This window comes from Calidris pugnax, unplaced genomic scaffold (assembly GCF_001431845.1).
Source record: "Calidris pugnax isolate Ruff unplaced genomic scaffold, ASM143184v1 scaffold39, whole genome shotgun sequence".
In the NCBI taxonomy this organism is placed as follows: Eukaryota; Metazoa; Chordata; class Aves; order Charadriiformes; family Scolopacidae; genus Calidris; species Calidris pugnax.
The window spans coordinates 2413907-2431411 of record NW_015090828.1 but is presented as its reverse complement, the minus strand read 5'-3'; the positions used below and the strand labels follow the sequence as shown (position 1 = coordinate 2431411).

Genomic DNA, 17505 nt, shown 5'->3' with positions numbered 1-17505 from the left:
GGTGATGTTACCCCTTTGGGACCCACTAAAGGCGGGTTTTTTTCAGGGGAGAGTGGTATATTGGGTACTTCAATGGCACAGAGATGCCGCCGTCACCCCAGACCTTGCGGGTGTGTTGTGTGGGGAATGCACAGCTCGTGTGTTTCCTCCAGGTCAATTTAGTGGATAGAGGATTATGCTGCTTTATACAGTGTGGTACATCTGTGCTGGAAGGAAAAGAAACATTTGTCACGTGGAGGAATGTATTCCTCAAGTAGCCTTATTGGATAAGGATATTCTATGCCTCTCTGGTTTCAATTATGTATGACAGGCTTTTGATACTTTATTATCCTTATCCTTTTTTTTTTTCCTGCTATCAGCCCTGTTTTCTTAGAATTATTCAATCTTAAGAAGAGCTTTAGTTGCGTGGGTAGTATAGGAGAAAATGACCATGATAGTGGATGAAGAAGTATTTTTGTGACATACGGACCAGACGTATCAATGACTACTTCTACAGAGCACAAAGAACATTTGGCATTGGTAGCAAGACTTCATGTATGTGTTAAAAAGCTTGGAAAGGGTACTGGCAATACCAGGAGAATATCGTTTCATATGATACTGTGCAGTGTATTTATGTTTAAAGTGATCTTGAAAAAGTCTAGATAAACACTTAGCTATCAGAAGTGTCTTGCTGTCTCTTTTTCATGTGCTTTTATTACCCTCTAGATACCTGTGTAGAACAATTCAGAAGACTCTCCATGACATTAGGTCACTTCTAGAGTTGAAAGTGCCAAGGTGAAAGCTAGCTCGTAGCTTGAGACACATATGCTGTACTGCAGAACAGCTGCAGAAATTTTCAACTGCTTAGGGCTTTCATTTACTTGCACCGTTTTAAGGGTGCTTTGGTGCATTAAATATCAGGTTATTCTTTTGGTTCACTGCTTCTTTCTTATTTTTGACCTCCGGTAGAGAGTTAATTAATATCTTCCTTTAGGTTGCTCTTAGCTCGGCTTGATTCCTTGCCAATCACTGTTTTTATTTCAGGGTTGATTTAGGAAACATAGCGGAGTGGAACAATCCTAACTATTTCTGACTTCTGCCTGCTGTCCTGTGTGCTGATTTTTGACTGACAGTCTCAAGGCTGAGTGGGCTGGAATGGTCTATGATCATGCTGGTGGTCTCCGATTTGTTTAGCTGCTGACAGCTGACATCTGTGCTGAAGAGTGGTGTGTGCGAAAGGAAAAACTAGGAAGAAGTCAGTTTTGTTGAGTGAGATTAATCTGTAGTTGGAATCTGACTGGAATTACACAGTTGGTGGCTTTGTCCATTTTTATTTCATACCTGCATAAAAACAAAGTCATTATTTTTTTCATATTATGTCATTTACGCTCATTTTCAAATCTCCATGACAAATTGTTGTTATTTTGCTATGCATTCTTTGCTAACTGCTAGGGGAAAGATCTACACATTCTCCACATAGACATATTAGGGAAAAAGCATGTGAAATTGCCTGTATTTAAGAAGCTTGCCGCTGTAGTATGAAAAAGTGAGAAAAATGTTCTGCTCATTCCTTTTTCTTCCAGCTGTTTGCTATGCACTTTAAACGAGGGTGGGTAACCTTTTAGGTATACATGTCCACCCCTCAGGTATGTGTGCAGAAGTTTGTAGGAGAGGATGGGATTTGCAGGGAATAAGATGGGTGGAATAATCATTTCTATCAGAGCGGGCACAGACAAAGTCTTAAGTGCCGTGGCGACCTCTCAGTTCTTCCTGTTATATTGTGTTGAAATCTTACTAAGTTTTGCAAAATGATGTGATGTGTACATGGTGTTTTTTAGTGCTGTTGCGAAAATTATGTATGCAGACAATATATTATCTCTGTCAGTGTTGTCCCAGTTGTTCTGAGCTTCTGCAGGGCTTAATCTGCTTTCAAAATGGTGCTGACAGTATTTATGTTCCTACAGTAGCCTAGGAGCCCTAATCGTAGACCAGGTGTGGACACTGGAGGAAATCAGTGCTGTAATAAGCTTTGAATCTGTGAAATGGGAAATGACAAGTGGATATAGGTAGATAAGAAATAATGCTAATGTACAGGAGATTCAGCATACCATTAGCCTAATCATTGCTAATTTGCTGAAAATACCAAGTAAGGAGAGAAGAGTGTGTGGTTTTGAGGTTTTGGGGATTTCATAGGTTTAAAGGAGGATTGTGTACTGGTTTTGGTGGTATGGCCTTGGGAGAATACTTTCTGTGTATCTAGGCACCATGGAGAATGTGAACAAGTGCTCGTTTGGAAAATTCAGTAAAAGTGGATGATGGCAGCTGGTGTTATGAGCTAAGTATCAGATCTGCTAGTGGATGGGAGTGAGAAGGCTGCAAAAGTCTCAAAAGAGGATAGAGGGGAATTTGGTGTGATAAAGGAGGGGAGTTCACTGGTGGGATGATACGGTTAAACACAGCCAATAAGAAAGGCATCCAGTCAGCAGCTTCCAAAATAGATCTTGAGTTAAAAATGCCATGTTAAAAATGTGATGCCAGAGAAAGCATGAAGTAATTTTATTTAGTAGGAACCTTTTTTAAAAATTTTTTAAGACCAAAATTAATTTTTAAATTGCATGATGAAAAATACAGTTCTTATTGTCCCTTACAAATTTAGGAATTTTATAACTGTATATTTCCTTTTTCGGAGGGAGAGGAGGAAGAGGAAAAACAGTGAGAAAATCATGTAATGAGATTAACATAGAGAAAACATTTATACAAAATTTTTAAGGTACCTGTTACTTTTTGAATTAGAGATAAAATAATCTTTACATGTAATAGGTAACGTAAGATTTGATTTATGACTGAAAATTACGGTGTTATTTTTAAAACACTTCAAAGTTCATTTGGCAGCTCAGTACTTTGGTTTTAGCAATTGTTCAAATAGTCACACTGAACAACAAAAAACTTGTATTTTACCTTCTGACCAAGTAAATTATTTCTCCAGGTGGACAATAAAACAAATGAGACACACCTCAGAGTTAAATCTGAAATTTTCTTCCTTTTAATTAGTATCCTACCCTTTATGTTCTTGTAGCTTTCCCAGTACTTCTGAAGTGAAAGCAGAACTAATAATTTCTTTTCACTTTTTGTTTGCAATTTTAGCAACTTCAGCATTAAGATGGTGCTATTTTTGTTCTAATTGTAAGATACATTCGTTCTTTTTGTTCTGAAGGTAAGATTGGATTCCCTTTGCTAGCAGTGGAGCTGATGGTGTTCAGCATTCCTGGGATTCAGCAGTTACTGTTTTTCTCACTGTGGTCACAGTTACAGAGAAGCTACTCTCCTTGTTAAAAGGCTCCTAAGGGGTCACTGGAAGGACAAGATAAATATTGCTAATTAGGAAAGCAAATTAAACGGAGACTTTTCTTAGAATAACTCTGTTTGGTTGAAGGTTAATGTCAATACGAACGCTTAACTAACACATTTAATTATTTGTCAACTCCATTATCCATGGCATACATTTGAGGTAGCAGACTTTTTTTCAACGACTGTGATTGAGGTTGATGCGGTTCATTGAACCTACCCCAGTTTTGCTTGGTAAAAGGCCACAGCGTTCTACAGCAAGAGACAGCAGTTAGGGTTGCCAAGAGCTTCAGAGAAGTCAATGATTAGCAGACTCATTTGTTCCCAAGGAACCAGAGGCTCAGGGGGTTACAAGTGTATCATGATTGCTTCAGGAGCCAGGATGATGTTATCAGTTACAGAAGCTGTGAGGTGGGGATGGCCATCAGCAACACTTCCACTGCTGTAAGTGTAGCTCTACAGTCAGTCATGGAGTGGCTTCTGTCCTGATCATAACTTCATGCCTAGGCCTGAGCTTCGTTGAAGAGTGCTCTAGCCATAAACCTTGGTTTTCACTGTGAGGCTGAACTGCATCTGCAATTCATTTGCTCTTTTTTCTGATTAGATTTTGTTTTGTCTTTATTAATAGACTTGGATCTTCTGTCTAATAAACAAACATGAGTCATCTGAAGTTGTTTGCAGCTAGGCTGAAGTGGCATGGCATTAAACTTCTGGAAAAGCAAGATATAGCCAGAAGGGTATTTGTACATGGCCAACGGTATGCTTCATCAGGAAGCTCAGAACCATTCCTGAGTGGGAGTAATTCAAATTATGTGGAGGAAATGTACTATGCGTGGCTTGAAAACCCAAAAAGTGTACATAAGGTAAGTCTAAAACTTTATTGTAGACAATAATATTAGGTCAAGAGTCGAATCAATTTTTTTTTGTTGTTTTTTAACTTGTTTTATAAAAAGTCCAGAAAAAGGTCTTGTATGAAACAAAAAATGTGAAACTAATTTCCTACTTATTGATTGTTGTAAGATGTGATATTGCAGCAGAAAAAGTACAGAGGAGCCACAGGCATGGTAAGCTGAGCAGAAAGGAATGAGAAGCCCAGACCATAGTAAGCTGCTCAGAAATTTCCATCATTCCTCCATGGAAATACTGTTCACGCAGTCTGTTAAGTAATTAGTTACATATGGAAGAAGACCCAAGAAATAAAATATTTTTAATTTTTTGGTTTATGTAACCAGGTTGTATCAGAGGATATGTTACATTAAAATAATATGTGTGTGTTGTTGTTTGGGCTGGGCTGGCCACTGAAACGAATGACAGATGCTCTCTTTAACCTCTCTCCTCTTCAGAGAAGGGACAGCATCTCCCTTCTCTGAAGAGGAGAGAAAATGAGAGAGATACTTATGAGTTGAAAAGAAACTAAACTATTTTATCGAAATATTAATAATAAAATAATAAAAAGAAAATATAATAATATTAATAAGACAATAATGAAATATATATACAAAATGTACAAACCCAGGAGCTCCCAGGATGATGATCATGTCACCAGCAGGCACTGGCAAAGTCCCAGACTGGACTCAGTGACAGATGGGAGCTGAACTCAGGGTCTGGAGTCAGGAATGCATGAATCAGGATCAAAGGCAGACAAACAGGCAGAGTTCTCTTCACAAGATGGACCCTTTGATCCCTCAGGTTTTATACTGAGCAAGGAATGGGCAGATGGGGTGGAATACCCTGTTGGTCAGTTTTGGGTCACCTGTTCCATCCACTCCTCCCCATAGGTGCGACCCCTCTACGCTTTTCTGCTTCCGACCCTCCAACTTGGTGCTTAACACAGTTAGCTGACCTTGGTTATTATGTTACTAAGTATAATCAGGAGCCTCTCTGCAAATGATTCCTTTGTATTAACAGCAGACATTATCTGCTAGAAGCCAACACTGCCTGAAAAATATGCAGTTAATTTCAGAGAGGTGGTTAGTTAGAAGAGGCTTAGCTGAAAAGTAAAATTACTGAAAATTAGTTCTGTTTTACCTCAAAGCAGGACAGTGTTGGCGTCAGTACTTCTAAACTTTCTGAAGAAGGTGAATGTTCAGTTTCCTTTAGGTAGCTGTGGAAATTGTAACCTTAAAACTGAGTCTGAAATTGTCAGAAAAGCCTTCTTAAGTGTCTTGAGAAGTATTTTGTTCACTCTCTCTCTCTCCGGGTGACGTACACTTGTTTGGTTGGTTTTTTTACTTTAAATCTATTGCCCAGATCCTTTCTTGTGGGGAAAAATGCATGGGCTTTACAAGCTTTCTGCTGACAGGGAAGGCTCTCTTATGGTGATACATGTATAGGAACTTAAGAAGCTGATGAGAAGTCTGATAAATTCTAAGACAGACAAGTCATTTTCTAGAGAAGTAATGTGAATTGTGCCCAAAATGTTTACCAAATTAGTTGTGTGTTCCCTTATTCTTGAGGCACATATATCAAAATGTCACTTAGAAGTTGTTGCTCTAAGTCTGATAATCTATCTAGAGTGCGAGGAAGTGACGCGTGCTGAAGAAAGAAAAAAAAGGAGACTAAAAAAAGCAGTTTTGTAGCTGCGTCTTTTTGGATGTTACTGATGAATTTAGTCTTGCTGGAGGGTGCTGTATGCAGTGACAGCTCTGAAGACTGAATGTTATTCACATAGCAGATAGATCCTAGGCCTTTGGTGTAACGCCTTAACTGGGAACTGGAGAGACCTTCTCCAGGGCTGGCTCCTCTCGTCTGCTCAGGTACCGAGTCTTCATCACGGCTGCGGGCCGCCCGGAGCTGGCCATGGTGCTGAACGGAGTGCCGGGAGCTGGCCAGGGTGCTGAATGGCAGGGCCGATCCTCAATCAGGCCCCGCCACGTCCGCTGCCGGAAACTTTCCCGGCGCAACCGCCCTAGCGAAAAACCAAAAGCTTCTGGTAATTTTCGACCTGCTTGTTATTTTGCTGATACCTAAGGGTAGACGGAAGCGCTAGAAGTCCTGGTAAAAGATTGTCCAGTTTATCTGGCAGTTCAGGCCCGTTTGGGCGATGGATCCTGATGAGGTTGTGCAGTTGGTAGGTGGAACAGTGACCAATAAATTAGCAGAAGTGAACTGACAGAGGAATATAAACATACTGGTGGAGCAGGGTTTGGCCTAGGGAGTGTAACCCAGGTTCCTTTAGACCAGAGGAAATGGTCTGAAGTTGCGGCAAGGGAGATTTAGATTAGATATTAGAAAGAATTACTTTACTGAGAGAGTGGTCAGGCACTGGAACAGCCTGCCCAGGGAGGTGGTGGAGTCACCATCCCTCGAGGTATTTAAGAAACATATAGACATGGCTCTTCAGGGCATGCTCTAGTGCCCAAGGTTATTGGTTTATGGCGAGGTGTTGAGTGTGGGGTTTAGTTGGTGGGTGCGGTGGTTTTGGTGGGTGTTTGGTGTGGTGTTTTTTTGGGGGGGGGGTTTTTTGGTTTTTTTGTTTGTTTGTTTTTTGTTTTTGTTTTTGTTTTTTTGGGGTTTTTTTTGTTTTGTTTTTTTTTTTTTGTGGTTGGACTCAATGATCTCAGAGGTCCCTTCCAACCACTAAGATTCTGTGATTCTGTGTAATTCAAAATGCGTTTCAAAAATGTGTGAATTCTTTTCCAGGTTAACTGTATGTAATATACTTTCAACAGTAATGAACTGAAGTAGTTTTTCCCTGAGTGCCTGGTTTATGAGGCTTAAAAGAATATGATTGATGGACATCATGGATTACTTTACAGCTATTCTTGCCTAAATAATTAGGTTTTTCACAACCCGGAAAAAAGAGGGGGAGGAGAATGATGCTGATTAATTTTACTTTGTTTCATCAACAAAATTCGGTTTTGGTTTCTTGAAAATGATCTCATTTCATCACCTGAAAGCTGTAAATACCTACCCAAGATTTTTGCTGACAGAAATTGTTCAATTTGATCTTTAATAGAACAGATTAAAAATGTTGAGAGTTGAGCTTATCTCATTTTAATAAAAATACAGAAAAATTAATGCTATATGTGAATGTGTCATTTTGCAACAGAAAGTGATGGAAATTTTGGAAAATAACATCAAGAGACACCAGTGGCTTATGTGGTGTTAATAATTTGACTCTCTCTGCAGGCCGCTGATATTTCATTGTTTTATCCAACATCCAGCATGGTTTAGAGAGCCAATTTGGGCTAAATGTTTAGAAGTTACGTTTGCTTTCCTCTCTTTTCCTCTTTATTTCTTGCTTTTCCTCAAGTTTTCTTCTTGGATCTCTCATTCTTATCCGAGGGGATGTTCCTCCTTCTAGCTGATGAGATGAAAAAGCTTTATTTTTCCTGGGCTTTAAAAATCATACTCTGTTCACTTTTACCTAGAAACTCCTGTTAGTCAAGACTCCTCAAATTACTTCTGTCTCAGAAGATTTGACTGGACACATCTTCCCATGTCTGCTTATTTGTAGCTGTTTGAAATATGGCTGTCATGTTCCAATGAGCATATTCCTGTTGCTAGTGGTTTTTCTAAGAATCTCTCCTTTCTATGTATACCATGGATATATATCAAGGAATATGCATTTATATCCATAGGAGAATGTATTCTTTGTGCAAATCTGTTCTTGATGATTTCCTGCTTTTCCTTGTCTTTTGAATTTTCTATCCTTAGAGTAGCCAAAACAACAATCAGAGTAAAATGACGTGGGCTCTGAAGAAGGCATCATTATTTCTCCTTGAAGCACAGTGTCAGGGCCATAGATCATAAGGGAGAAGCTTGACAAGGCTCAGTTATTACTATCACAAGATTAATTACAAAACTGCATGGCTGGATATTGAGTACATAATGCCTGCCATTTTATCCTGTATGCAGCCGCTCTACCGTGATTGTATAATCACTTCCTTAGTTTATGTACTTGGAAAAACTGTGGGATTTTTGTTTTGTTTTGACTGCATCTATTTTTTTTTTCCTTTAATGATGTAGTGATGCTCAGTATGTGTCTTCTAGGGCTTTACTGTCCTCAATGCAGTTGATAAATATTGTCACATCACTAGAAAAAAACCCAAGCCATCAAGATAACTAATATGTTACTTGTTATTCTAAGTGCAACGCTGTTTATTATATGAGAGCAGAATATTGCCACTGAATCACTTGGCTTGTATTATATTACTTGAGAAAATAATAGTTAACTACAATATAGATTTGCTGACAGGAAAAAAAAAGGAATGTATCATGTACCACTACAGTAGTTTATTTTTCACAGATGTATTTTTCTATTTTAAGACTCCTCAACCATTTTCTTAAAGAGTGTCACTAATTTAGTTGAGAACCTGCAGGTTTGCTGTGAGACCAAGCTGGTCTTCTGTCTGTTCAGTCACATTGCAAATACCGCTGCCAAAGACTGACATTGATACACAGGACTTGAAGACTATAATCTGGTATCAATCTTGAAAGACACTATAGAAATTTGTAAAGGCTTTGATGGATGTGTATCTAGAAAAAACTAATTTTCTGTAGCCAAATGATGTATTTTCCCTCCCCTCTGATTAAATGTCAAGCCTGCCCAACAAATCAATAAGTTCAAAAATGCGATAGAAAAAAAATAGTGTGGGTTCCTTCTCTCCCAGCTGGCTGCATTTTCAGATGTAACCATTTTGAAAGTATTTCTTTATATTTGTGAGTTTGCATGATGGAAGGGACCTCTGCTTATTCTCTTTAAACAGGTAGCTTGTTGGGCAAGTCTATTTGGATTTTGTTAGCAACTGTGTCAGCAGAGCACTTGTCAAAAAACATATTCAGTTGTTTGTGGAACTGTGCTGCGGTAACTTTTACCTCTAAATGAAAAGCTTTTGACTTAACAAAGGAATAGTTATATTATTATCATCATTGTATGTGTATCGTGGCATTGGAAAAAGTGAGGAAGGAACCTTAACATAGGCAAAGCATATTCTTTATTAAAATTTTGAATGAATACCAGATGTCTGATTTGTCATGGATCCAAATGTGTGTTTGGAATTTCCTAATTTAATGAAAGTTAATAGCTGTGTGTTGCCAAAATAATTCTTTCAGTCTAAGTAGCCTTAGTTGTAACGTGAAGGGATTGTATCTGTTTTTCACTGCCTGGGATCTGCAAACTGTCAGACTAGATGCTGTACAGCTGTGGAATAACAATACTGTTCTTAATACAGAGTAAGAAGGAGTATAGAGAGAATACCAGGGGAGATGGAGCTACACTAATAGACCCTTGTAGACCATTTGTAGGATATTGTGTAAATTCAGACTTCTAATCTCAGTGCGGCTAGCCAGGTGTCAAGGTAAGAAGAATATAGGAAATGGGCATGTATGAGAGAAGGAAGAAGGAATAAATTCTTCACCAGTGTCTGGAACTGACCACCATGTATGATCTGTCTGCCTTAATTTGTCATGGCATATTAAAGTTAGGCTATGTTTAGGTAAAATCTGTGTAAGAGCAGGGTGCTAAATTAAGTTTATTGTATTTGTATCAATGCAGCTTTGCGTTACTACAGAAGTAAGAGAGGTACATTGAAGCAGTGTCTCTTGGGCAGAGGCTTCATGCTCATGATGAGGTTCTCGCCTACAGGTTGAACTTCCATAAGTTAATTTCACTTCCATAACTTAAAATTGGAAAGTCGGGTGATGTTTGGCTCGTCTGTTTGGATGATTGTATTCTGCCCCTCTCGTAGTGTTTCTGAACACCTTAAAGCTTGTAGAAATTTCAATATGAAGACTTTTTGTTTATGAAATCAGAATTTTATAAATATTTTTCTGTCATGCAGTATTGGTATTACATTACTCTAATGAATATATTAAGTAATATTATTTTAAAAATCAAGTCTTTGAGCTACGTTTTGTTTCTTCTGGCACTGGTTCCTTGAAATGCGTTAGTTCCAAGCCCACAGCCAGGGTAAATAGCATGCACTGTACAAAATAAAATTTAGCTTTTACAGTTCTTCTATTCCAAAGATTTTAAAGTTTTGAAATAACTTCCTTTGCTCAGTTTGGCTAATTTAGGAAAGAAAGTATTTTATGACCTTTCAATTCCTTTTATGGAAACTGCAGGCTAAGCACAAGTGTTGATTAGTCCCCTGCTAGCTTTCTTCTTTGTTGAATGTAGGCATCTTGGATGTTCTATCCCCTTCTGCTGCTGTCTGTTGGCATCTAATACCTTTCTAACCTGAGACGATGACCACCTCATCAGAATGGAAACAGTTCAGGAAAAACAGATTTGGGCATATGTGGAGGAAGTGGCTTCTGTAAAAGTACAGATGGAAATAAAGGAATCTTTTGTTTGTTGTGATTCAGTTTCTGAAATGTGTGCTCTTCTAAAGTTATGACTCACACCTGAAACCAGGTCCGTAATTTCTTTCAAAATAAGGTAACCTAAGCAAGTGAGGAAAGAGTCTTACACCAAAAGCCTCACTCAAAAAAGCTGTAATTGCTTTTAAACAAATTCTTCAAGAAAGGGTCATAAGGACGCATTCTGATTTGGCATATTCAGTGAGTGTCTTGAAGTATCATAAAATTCTTTAAGTATCATTAAAGGAATGGATTAATTTCATTTATTAAAGTTTTCCGTTTTATAGGCTTGATGCCTCTTTACCAGCAACATAATATCATACCCATTATTGATTGCCTAAATAAACAGTTAAAAAGAGCCGTGTGAATGAATAATGTACAACAAAGCTTTGCACTCATACGTGCTGGAGAGTTTTCCAGTGAACAGGCTCAGGGTAAGAAATGAGGTGAAAAGGGCTCTGTGTAAATGAAACACACAGTTGCTGCTACCCAGGTGTGGATGTATCAAGTGCTCTCTTTTTGCTGGCTGTTAGTGGTCCGTAGTACTGTGATGTAGTGAGGTGCCATTTGCAGCTTGAGGAGCTGCTTTTGCTTGAGACTTCTGTTTGAGGTAATCAGTTTTCCTCCTTCTTTCCTTCTCTGTACACATGTCCAGTCCTGGGATTTGTTTTTCCGAAATGCTAACGCTGGCCAAGCATATGATGCCAGTCTACCAGAGCAGTTGGAAAGAAAGGCGTCATTTCTTCAGAGCCACGGCCTGGCCCAGACACCAGGGAAAGCTGAAAAGCTCGTTGAAGATCACCTTGCTGTGCAGTCTTTGATAAGAGCATACCAAGTAAGTGTACTTTGGGGTAGCTGTGGGAGGGCCTCTCCTTTGCAAGCAACCTTTTTCTTCCTTTTTATGTTCTTCTTTGTCTTCTGGTCTTAGCTCTTGCTTATTGTCTTGCTTCTGACCCAAAATGTCTTGAACAGTCTTTCCTTCTTGCACAGTGTCTGAACACTGAGGTCCTGGATTCAGACTGGGAAGCTCCTTTGGTTTAGCGAACTCAGGATTCAGATGACCCACAGCCCTGGTGCTGGTCACCTGACTTATCCTGGAAGCTCTTTATGGAGATAGATTAATGTTCCCTTTCACAAATGACTATTTTATTTTTACCCATTTAACAGGAGCAGGAGCCAAACATGTGAAAGCTTAGCCTTTACTATTCTTTTGGTCAATTGGCTGTATTAATATTTTGTGTGTGTGTCTCTCTGATTCAATAAGTTACTTGATCAAATTGGAAAACTAAGTATTCTGAAATAATTTTGCTTCATGTGAAGGGAGGTTTCCTTGATAGACTGATACTAATGAATCTTCTGATCACTTTTCCACCATCCAAGTCTGTCTTCACCTCTAGGAAACACCTCTAGGTGTTACAGCTCTCAATGTTACTACCTTTCTTTAAGAAAGGAGGAAATGAGCTTGCCTTCTCGTACATCTGGTGTGAATGTTGAGATTCCTGATTTAATTTACCTATTCCTGATAGGTAAAAAGAGAGAGAAGAAACAATGAATTAATTAGAAGTTGAGTTTTTGGAGGCTGATGGTACTGAGTTTGGGTCAGCTTTGATTAATTTCTTTTAGAGAACTGTTATGAAAGCTGACTTTGTTTCACACTCAGATTTTTCAAACCTTTATTAAATTAAGAAATTAAATCTAGTCTCCTTTTTTTCCTCTAAAATAAGGATTTTGGAAATAGCATAGTGGTTTTGGTTAGATGTTTTCTAAATGTAAAATAAGTTTAAATGGTTTTATTTAGACTTGTGTTTAGTATCTTAATTTCAATAAAAGACTTAAAAACAGTGTGAAACAAAAAAACCCACAAACCACTAAACATGTAGATCTGAATAAAATATTCCAATTTTTTTGAAGCATGTACTTCTTAAGACGTTTGCTACAATTTGACTTGAGCAGATCTGTCCTGCCCCGCACTAAGAATTTTAACTCCTGTTTGCTCTCATCAGAGGAATAGAAGAGGAACTTTTTTTTCTGTACACATGGCACTGTCACCATTGATTCAGATACGAATCAGGTTCATACAGCTGTTGGAGAGATGTTGTAAAAGAATAGAAAGGTTTGTGAATATAAAGAATATATGAAATTTGCTTATGTAGAAACCTAGCTATCTAGAAGCCAACCACTTCAGCTCATTCACTTTTGGTGGTAGTAAAAATTTGCTGAAGAATTAGAGAAAATTGTAGACTGTTAGGCTGCTTTGACACCATTTACATGAAAATAGTTCAGGGATTGCCATTTTCTTTCCTGTGTTTGAAAGCGTGTGCTGTCTGACTCAAGTGATGGAACAGAAACGTCTGTATAAATGGCAGGCACCCATGTGTCTGCAACAAACAATGAAAGAGGATTACCTAAGGCAACTGGCTGTTTCTAAAAGGTATTTAATACCCTCTAAATTCAGTGTTGAAGGGATACGATCAATTTGTGACCTTCCTTTGCCTGATAATGAAATGAAATGGAGAAGGATACAGAATTTTCATTTCTCAAACCTGTCAGTATTTTATGGGTTTTGTGGTAAACTGCTTTGTGGTCTGTTGAGCTGGTCTTCTGAAAAGGCAGTTAATCTATTGCTTTTTCTAATGCAGAGCACCAGACGCACTGAAAGAAGGATTTCCGATGAATTGTGTGTGCCTAACAAAAAAGAGTCTATATAAATTTGTTGAGTCTTCTTTTATAATGTAGATCATTTAATAATTTTTTTGCATCTGTGTCTAGAAAATACGATTTTAAAGTCTAGTTTCAGGTAGCCTGTACTTGCGTTCAGTCAAATCTGTGGCAATTGATGAAAATTTTCCATATGTGTATTTTCACAAGGTTGATCTCTGATTTTCACAGTTGTTACTATTTTCTGTATCCAGTGAAAGAAGTGGAAATTATTAAAAAATAACATGTTATCAAGGAAAATACTATCTTTTAGTTCAACACCAAACTACTCCTGGAGTGTAATGGCACAGCACTTTACTGATTTGCTCTTCTCTTTTTGGCAATCTTGCTTATCCTCTTCCTTTCCTACTAATACTGCCGAGCAGCTGTAGCTTAAAGAGGTGAATTCCTTCCTGTTGATGATGCTTGAGACAGAATTGTTTGCTTAGTTCCAGTCAGATAGACTTTGTGCCGCTGTAAACAATGAGGTGGCACAGATGTTGCCGTGGGCATCATTTGGCCTGTTAGAGTTTTATTACTGATGATTCATGAGATGCAAAGAATCTCAGAGGCCAGGCTGAATTCACAGGGCTGATGGTTCTAAAAAAGGTGCCGTGTTTCTCTTTGCTTATGAGTGGGAAGCATTTTGTTATTTGGTTTTTTGGTTTTTTTCAGAGACAATTAAGATACTAGTAGTGTGAATGAAATTCTACCCAAGTGATTGGAATTTGTCCTTAAAAAGTAGATAAAGAAGAAAATATTCATATATTAATCTAAAGCTATTAATGAGCCAATTTGGTATATAAGAATCACACACAAGAGACATCACATTAAAAGGGTTTGATTTATGGCTCTATTGAGTCAATTAATTACTACTTCTGTAGGGATTTTATGTGTCAATACAAGGCACTGGTTATAGCAACTTGTGGAATGCTTAACACCAAACATTGATAACTGAAAACTGGCTAAATTCCCCATTGAATTTTGGTTCTTTGGTGTCTTGAAGATCAATTTTATCATAGATGAAATTCCTGAAATTTCATGAATGAAAATAAATGCTATCTGATGTGCAGCAGAGCTCATGAAGAGCGATCCCTTTGCTTCCAATACAAACTTCACCACCAATCTATCTTTTAGGTCAGCAATACTGTATTGTAGTTTTCTGCAGGTGCAGAAAGGAGGATTCAGGCAAAAATACAGAATGACTGAATTAGCAAATGACAGGATCTATAGACTGGTCATACGCTCTTAATTTTACTTAGGGATTTAGAGTACAATCCTTAGTAGTTTTCTTTACTTTGACTTCAGTGTAGTTCCAGTTAAAATTGTATGTCAGACAATATAAAGGTTATGTTCTAATGTGTATTCAGCAATTTTTAATAGAGGCAGTATACATATCCAGAGATATAATGTTTATTTCCTGTTCTTATGGGAAAACTTGGAAAATTACCCTCTCATGGCATTAGTAGTGTTTGCTTATTTGATTTCATGGCTAATATACATACAATGGAGAGATTATAAGTGATTTTGCCCTTTGTCTGACTTTTGTCAGTGTGATTTCATTTTTCTCTCACTTTCGTCCTTTTTCAGATCCGTGGCCATCATGTGGCTCAGCTGGATCCCCTTGGAATTCTGGATGCAGACTTGGATTCTTTTGTGCCATCTGACTTAATCACTACCATCGATAAACTTGGTGTGTACATCGCATACCTTGTTATTTGCAATGGTCATTTCTCTCTTTTGTCTCATTGGGGTGAGGAGATTTAATAAGACATTTCAGGGAAGCTTCTAACTTTTTTCTTGCTGGCATCATTAAATAATTTCTTTAGACATCTGTAAGGAGGCTCAAATTCCAGAACGATGGAATTTGTATTCTTGAGATTACAGCTGAGGTTCCTGTGAATTCACCTTCTGATGAATGATGATTATAAACACTTTATAAAAACCCCAAATCTTATGGTTTTGAACCACACCAGAAATTAATACTAATCAATACATTAAGCTGAGATTCTGGTAATCTGAATTACTTTTATGCCATTATGCTTGATAGTTATTTTGACTGCACACATCTGAAGGCTAGTCAATAGGAAAAACAAGCAATAAACAAAATAGACGAACTTGGGGTAAATTTCATACTAAATTTGGATTCCAGCCTCTGATACTTATTCCTTCTGTAGAAGTTGAAAAAGTCTGTTTGAAGTTATCAGAAGAAAACACAGAAATTGTAAAATTCTTGATTTTTGTATATAATCAAGTGGTATTAATTTTAGTTTACTGCTGGAAGAGTGTAATACACTAGTGTTTGCTTTTCCAAAGGTTTTTCTGGTTGCTAAGAGGGCACATCTTTGAGAAATTGCACTGATCAATTTCTTTGCTTGAATCAGAAAGTATCTGATTGATTTTTCTCTAATCTTCAATCCACCTGGTATGTTTCAAAGGTGGTTTTCTACTTGATAAAGAGGCTGAATCATTTTTCTTTGATATATAGGAAAGCTTTCTGGACCAGACATAAAACGTAGTGCAAGTAGTAGATAAAATACTTTCTGCTTAGTTTTAATGTAAGTACATCTGCTGCCTGTTTGCTGCAGTGTTTTCTATTTCTGGTGGTAGGAAAAGAAGCAGTTCTGACCCTTGATCATGGAAAGGCAGTGGAGCGCTTAAGACTGTAAATAGAGAGGTGCTTAGACAAATCAGGGATTCTCTTTGAAGTTTGTCAGCTTTAATTAATTAAAGTACCTACTAGAAAATACATTAGACACTTACTGAGTAAATAACAAAGGCCAACGAAGCTGGTGAAGGGCCTGGAGAACAAATCCTATGTAGAGCAATTGAAGGAGCTGGGACTGTTTAGCTTGTGGAAGAGGAGGCTGAGAGGTGACCTCATCACTCTCTACAACTACTTGAAAGGGCGTTGTAGAGAGGTTGGTGCTGGTCTCTTCTCCCCGGTAATTAGTGATAGAACAAGAGGGAATGGCTTCAAGCTCCAACAGGGTAGGTTTAAACTGAACATTAGGAAAGAGTTTTTCACAGAAAAGGTAGTCAGACACTGGAATAGGCTGCCCAGGGAGGTGGTTGAGTCGCCATCCTTGGATGTGTTTAAGAGTCATTTAGTTGTGGTGTTGGGGGATGTGGTGTTGGGGGATATGATGTTGGGGAGAACTTTAGATTAGGTTAGATGGTTGGACTCGATGATCCCAAGGGTCTTTTTCAATCTAAATGATTCTATGAAATATAATTTGTTTATAGCATGGGTGATTGCTAGCACATCAGTAAAATTTTCTTTAACCTCTACAGAGAGTTTAGTACAGACTGTTGTGACTGGTCAGAAGGCATCACCCTGAAACCTTCATGAGCACAGGAAAAATACACTAGACCTCTGAATGAGATGGGGGATGTGTCTGGGAGTGTATTTCTTTTCAAAATCCAGGCTAAAGTACATTGTACTAATGAATGCCTCCAAAATAGTCACACTTTCAACTTTTAATCTGGTACCTTCTTTCTTAATATTACTTGATTAAATTTAATTTATGGGGGTTTGAAAAACAATGCTGGTTTCCTTGTTGTCTCCTAAACTGCTGTGCAAATTGATAATGTACCTGTTGTAGGGTTTTATGGTTTGCATGAATCTGATCTGGACAAAGTCTTTCAGCTGCCTACAACCACCTTCATAGGAGGAAATGAGAACAGTCTGTCTTTACGGGAGATCATCAAACGGCTGGAGGTCAGTGGGGCATCTTTTGATTTGTGATTGTTTTCATCCAAACAAGGGAATTTTTTCCAGTTGTCTGTCACAAAAAAATTATCATTTGTCAATTATCACTAGACCATGTAAAGAATTCAAATGACGTTAAAAATAACCCTTGTATTGCTTCTAGAGATGGCAGCACCATTAGTTTCATTGCCTGGATATGTGAAATACGTAGATAAAGGATGAGTATAAAAGAAGTGAATATGTAGAATACTAATTTGGTCCCTAGTTCTGTAAAGAGCAGATGTTGTTTAAAAAGGGTATGGCCTTTAGAATTTGTCTTCTAAGTGTCCTGCCAGAGATAGAAACACCTTTCCGTATGGTACTCAGGATGTGCAGGTATTGCTCTCAGAGCCCTAGCTTTAGTGAGGCTTTTACCTGAGTAAAAATATGAAGTTTGGGTACCAAATTCATGAAAGCCCAGCTGTAGC

At 38.0% G+C, this 17505-nt stretch overlaps 1 protein-coding gene across 2 annotated transcripts in view; it reads left to right on the top strand.

The window, feature by feature from the left end:
* The window catches only part of OGDHL (oxoglutarate dehydrogenase-like), a 57463-nt gene that overhangs the window by 2995 nt on the left and 36963 nt on the right, over positions 1–17505 (top strand). For both annotated transcript variants that reach the window (XM_014940559.1, XM_014940558.1), the window contains exons 2-5: positions 3953–4187; positions 11285–11464; positions 14917–15019; positions 16932–17047. In XM_014940559.1, coding sequence (XP_014796045.1) covers positions 3981–4187; positions 11285–11464; positions 14917–15019; positions 16932–17047 — 606 coding nt within the window. In that variant the 5' untranslated portion in view covers positions 3953–3980. The remainder of the gene's footprint in view (positions 1–3952; positions 4188–11284; positions 11465–14916; positions 15020–16931; positions 17048–17505) is intronic.